This window comes from Hibiscus syriacus, unplaced genomic scaffold (assembly GCF_006381635.1).
Source record: "Hibiscus syriacus cultivar Baekdansim isolate YM2019G1 unplaced genomic scaffold, ASM638163v2 tig00110264_pilon, whole genome shotgun sequence".
NCBI classification, from domain to species: domain Eukaryota; kingdom Viridiplantae; phylum Streptophyta; class Magnoliopsida; order Malvales; family Malvaceae; genus Hibiscus; species Hibiscus syriacus.
The window spans coordinates 2,299,154-2,304,596 of record NW_024062653.1 but is presented as its reverse complement, the minus strand read 5'-3'; the positions used below and the strand labels follow the sequence as shown (position 1 = coordinate 2,304,596).

The 5,443-nt window shown below is 32.9% G+C and overlaps 1 protein-coding gene across 1 annotated transcript; it reads left to right on the top strand.

The window, feature by feature from the left end:
- Positions 1-3,729: 3,729 nt before the first annotated feature.
- On the top strand, positions 3,730-5,191 carry LOC120115443 (60S ribosomal protein L23a-like). The gene is made up of 4 exons (XM_039136166.1): positions 3,730-3,797; positions 3,906-3,945; positions 4,589-4,955; positions 5,038-5,191. The coding sequence occupies exons 2-4, from the start codon at positions 3,930-3,932 to the stop codon at positions 5,120-5,122; spliced, it is 468 nt and encodes a 155-aa protein (XP_038992097.1). The 5' UTR covers positions 3,730-3,797; positions 3,906-3,929; the 3' UTR covers positions 5,123-5,191.
- The last annotated feature ends 252 nt before the right edge of the window (positions 5,192-5,443 follow it).

Below are 5,443 nucleotides of genomic sequence, written 5' to 3'. Positions count from 1 at the left end.
GAAATGAGGTTTTAGGGTAGACTCTAATTCTCTATAGTCTCCCGGTTTAGGTCCTAAAAATGATACCCGAGTTCTCCTTGTTGGTGTCCCCTTGGGCTTACCAGACCCTTAGTCCTAAGCCCATTACAAGCTTGTGTGGACTATGTTAAACTCGAGAGGAAACATTCCCTTATGCCCGCACGGTGAATAAATTCACATGAAGACATAAGGTATATGAATCATGAAGGCTACTTGCTAGGCCAAAACGGTGAATAAATTCACATGAAGACATCGCTTTTACCCCACTTAAATAGAGTTCAGAGCTCGGGTATAGAGCCTTAGATGAAAAACAAGTTTGGAATGTAGAAATCTTTACAAAACGGTCAATACAACTATTTACTCAAAATATAATCAAAAGTAAGTAATAAGGATCAAAATGTTACCTTAAAATTTAAACTTAACCTTTTCGTTAAAAAAACAACTGGAAATAACCTTAGCCTGACTCACTCACCCCTCCCCAGCAGAGTCGCCAAGCTGTCGGAACCGTCTTTCGGTTGGGCACGTAATTGGACTTCGACTTGAATAAATTGTATTAGAGTCTCCACCGATCATTGATTTTAAAGCAAATGGGTTGATCATATACCTTATTTCTTACTTGATCTGCGTCTTACCAAAGATGTGTCGGATTCGGGAATTGGTTACAGTCAAGGAAGGGTTAGCACCCTTGAACTGCCCTTTCTGTACTACGTAATTTCCAATTCTCTTAAATTAATAAAGTTGTAATTTAAATTAAAAGGTAAAAAAATGATCCAAATTACTTACCTTTAATAAATTTATGAAAATACCCTTAAAAGATCAAAACAAGATGTTAGGTAAATAAAATAAATAAAAAGCCTATGATAAAAGTAAGGAGGAAATAAAAAAAGTAAAAACAAATACAAAGAATTTAATAATGATAATAGTTATAACAAAAAATAAATAAAACAAAAATAAAATATATGTACAAAAAAAGGGTAAAAAAGCTACCTATCACTTCACCGAAAGTGAGGGGGTAATTTGGTTTAGAGGACAAAAGGGCCCCTATATATATATATATATATAACATGATATTGAATAAAATAAAAAATTAATAGATATATATAAAAGACTAGCTAAAAAAAGTAAAATATATATTTTATTAATAAACGTATAAAAATAAAAAAATAGAAAAAATTAAAAATTAAAAATTAAAATAAAATAAAAATAACAAAGAAATAATAAATAATATAAATAAATAATAAAACCCAAGCAAAAAAAGAGTATTTAAATAAAAAAGGAAGGAACAAATATGTGTATATACAGTAAATAAAATAGAAAAATAAATTTTATATATATATATATATATAAGTAAAGACTAACAAAAATAATACTAATAAATAATATATATATATATATAGTAATGTTTAAAAAAGAAAAAGAATATATATACCCCACATCAAAGTATTATTAAAACAAAATATATATATATATATATATATATATATATATATATTTATATATATATATATATATATATATAATATTTAAACAACTCCCCCCATCACTTCACTGAAAGTTGGGGAGAAAAAAATTGCTCAAGATTAAAGAAAAAGGGCCCATAAGAGACAAAACATGTGAAATATAATATTTAAAAATAAATAGATAAATAGTAAAAAAACTTAAAAAAATATAGATACATAACGATACTTTTAAAAAAAGAATGATAAAAAATAAATATATAAAAAAATAAATATGAAAAATATAATAATAATTAATAAAAGGGGTTAAATCATAAGAAAATCAAAATTAAGGGGTCAATTTGAAAAGGAATTTGGGTTTAAAATCAAAATTGGGGTTCAAATATAAGTTTTTAAAAACAAAGAGACCAAAAGCGCGATTTACCCTTTTTTTAAAGCAAAACACGTGGATCTAACGTGCAACGGGTAGGGTCGGTTGGCTCCACGGGAGCACTATAAAGGTTAATTTTTTTAAACCCTCATTTCTCTCTTCTCCAAATCGAAACCCCCTCCCCCATTTGTTATTTTTCTAATTTGTTCTTCAAGCTGAAGAACAACCACCCCATTTTCCATATTTCGGCCGTTACGCCACCTTGTAAGCCGCCGTTAAACGGCTCCGACCATCATTCAACGGCGGCGAAACATAAAATAATTATTTTTTTTGAACCTCTTCCAATCCTCATTTTATCAAAATGGTTTTTTGAAAACAACCTCGGGCGGCGTAGATCTAAAAAAATATCTTTTTTTCCCCCTTATGTTCCTCGGCCAAAACTTTCTTCGTATCAAAAATACGAAAATAAAAAGATAACATGCAACCACACGCACGAGCCTACGACGATCAAGCGAGGTAAAATAAAAAAATACATTTTATTTCGTGTTGTTTCGAAAAGTACAAGCTTTGAGTACTTAGATCTCTACTATTTTATGCGTATTTTCTCTCGTAATATTCGTGAATCTTATCTGTAAATTTTATATTTATTTATAGGAAAATAAAACACTATTTTTAGTCTCCTAATCGAACTAAAAGTCTAATGTTTGTTGCTTGTTGACATTTATGCCGAGAAATCCGGAGGAGAACGCAGTTGTGGGGTTGGAACGGCGCTGTGGAGGCATGCGGCGTTGAGGAGGGGCTTGCTAGGGTTCTGAAAACCCTAGGTGATTCAGGTTGCTTGGAGCGGGTTCAGGTCTGGTTCGGGCTCCATTCTTGAATCCGAGTCGCGTGTTTCCTCTGGGCATATAGGTTTTGGGCCTATTGGGTCTCTGTTGGGCCATTGTTTAGTCTTTGTAATGGACCTGTAACCCAAATAAATAACTAACTATATATTATATAATATAATATTAAAGGACGAATTTGGGTGTCTTCAGGTACCAAAATAGGTTACTGTAATTTAAAATCTAAAAGTGATATCAATGCCCCTTGAGTATCGATACTCTTCGAACAATATCGATACACGATGAACTGGTATCGATACTCTCAGCCAAAACACCTTGTTTTTAGGCTACACAAAGAACACTATTGTTATTGTTCATCCATTACCGATACCCAAACCTAAAAATATCATGTTTTGAGCCGAAAATATAATCTAATACTACTCGTTTACACCTCTAAGACCATTAAACAATGTTTAAGTCTTATATAAGTTGATATGAATCACTAATGAATTTTGAGCGCAAAGATGTTTTTTCCCCATAAAATCACAAATGAATTTTGTATGAACTATGCTTGCTCTTACTTCACAATATGGCGAATTGTAATCTAAAATTTGCCAAAACACTAAAGGTTAATGCAAGAGCCCTAATTCACTCAAACATAAAATCACACAGACGTGAAAAAATCTTTAAAATGCGTGTTTTGTTTAACACATCTTTCACTATTTGTGTGAAGTAAGATAAATACGTGCATAATTAAACACGCATTCTAAAAGGTACGAGTGACTAGACACACATTTATCTTACGTGATACAAATAAGTGTCATTTTCGTAAATAAGTATTATTTTAATACATAATTTTGGGAATCAATGTATTTGGGTGAACATTCTTTCATCTAGGCAATGAAATTAGCCTAACCCATTACTTAATAATTGAATGGTCCTAGAAAAACCCATTTCACCGTTCTTTTTGAGTTAAAATTCTAGCTTATAATTTGACGGGCTTACTAAATTAGGCCCATAAAACTCCTGCTTATTGTGGGAAAATTTTACCAAGTTATAAAGCCGCCATACTCTTCTTCTTCACTTGGGAAAGAAAACCCTAAACACTCCAGCAGCCGCAGCTGAAAAAGAGTATCTGAATTTCTTTAAATTATGTTTATAGATTGTCTTTTGATTCATGAATTTGGATATCTGAATTTATTTTAAATCATTTTTCCCATTTTCAATTTTCATTCCCAGGTTATCGAAGCAATAATTTCAGCGATGTCTCCAGCTAAAGGTAAGGTTTTCCTGTTTTTAATGTAATTCTTGTATAATGGATTGTAAATTTAGTTCGAAAATGGTAGGCTTCGAACCTAAGTTGAGGATGATATATGAACCGATTGGATTTCCCCATCTTTTTGAGTTCTTTGATTAGTATTATGCGGTGGTCTGGATTTGTAATCTGTTGTTCTTACACTTCCGTCTGGTGGTTTAATATGCACAACCTGAATCAGCCTTTCCAATCCTTATGCTTGGATGTGATTGAACTGTTTCCGATCTGTGTTATGTATTACTGTGTTGTTTTTACCCTTTAAAGTTATGCATTAAAGGATCGTTTTCGGTTTGTAACTTACCTGTTTGTAATATGTTCGTACACCGGGGTCCGGTGGTTTAATATGCTCAATGGTGTACGAATGGTCAACCTGAATCGGCCTTTGCAATCTTTATGTCTGGATTTTAGTTGATCGAACTGTTTCCGATCTGTCCTATGTAATTAGGTTTGCTGACGATATCCATTGCTATGTTCATTTCATATAGCTTGTATGTAAGCATCATGCATCAATTGTAGCCGTAGAGTTTTGTTGTTTGAGCAATTGTGTTGGATTGCACTGTTATTATTGTGGTTCGATTTTCTATTAATTTTTTTTAACCTTTGGCAGTTGACAACAGCAAGAAAAAGGCCGATCCAAAGGCTCAAGCAGTGAAGGCAGCTAAGGCTGTGAAATCCGGTGTGACATTTAAGAAGAAGGCTAAAAAGATCAGGACGAAAGTTACATTTCATCGGCCAAGGACTTTGAAAAAGGATAGGAACCCTAAATATCCTCGCATCAGTGCTCCACCGAGAAATAAGTTGGATCAGTATCAGATCCTCAAGCATCCTCTGACTACCGAGTCTGCAATGAAGAAAATCGAGGACAACAACACCTTGGTTTTCATTGTTGACATCCGTGCTGACAAGAAGAAGATTAAAGATGCCGTGAAGAAGATGTACGACATTCAGACAAAGAAAGTGAATACTTTGATCAGGTAAATTCTGTTATGCCTTGATCAATTGTTATGTGAAACCGAACATTTACTTTGTTAATGAAGTCGTACGATCATTATGCAGGCCTGATGGAACCAAGAAGGCATATGTTAGGTTGACTCCAGATTATGATGCCTTGGATGTCGCAAACAAGATCGGAATTATCTAAGCAATTGAATGATGTTTTCTGTTCTTTCAACAGTTTTGTTAGTATAATCGGATCGACTATGTTTGGATTTGTTTTCGAGTCGGCTTAATGTTTTTCCTACTTAAATTCTGCATGGAATTTGGATTAAGATTTGCACTCTCGATGTCCTGTATGAATGGTTTTCCATTTTTATTAGGGTAAACTACCCCCATTAGTAACCAAACTACTGGGTGTTTAGTTTGGTGTGTTTCAATTTAGTCACCGGTCATTAAACTGAATTGAAATTATACATTTAGTGTTCAACGCTCATAAATTTTATCAACATGGTACTAATTCTAAATA

Bases quoted from the DNA above. Each gene is read 5' to 3' on its own strand.
- LOC120115443 (XM_039136166.1), top strand. The intron at 4,956-5,037 runs GTAAATTCTGTT...ATCATTATGCAG, and splicing joins AAAGTGAATACTTTGATCAG to GCCTGATGGAACCAAGAAGG.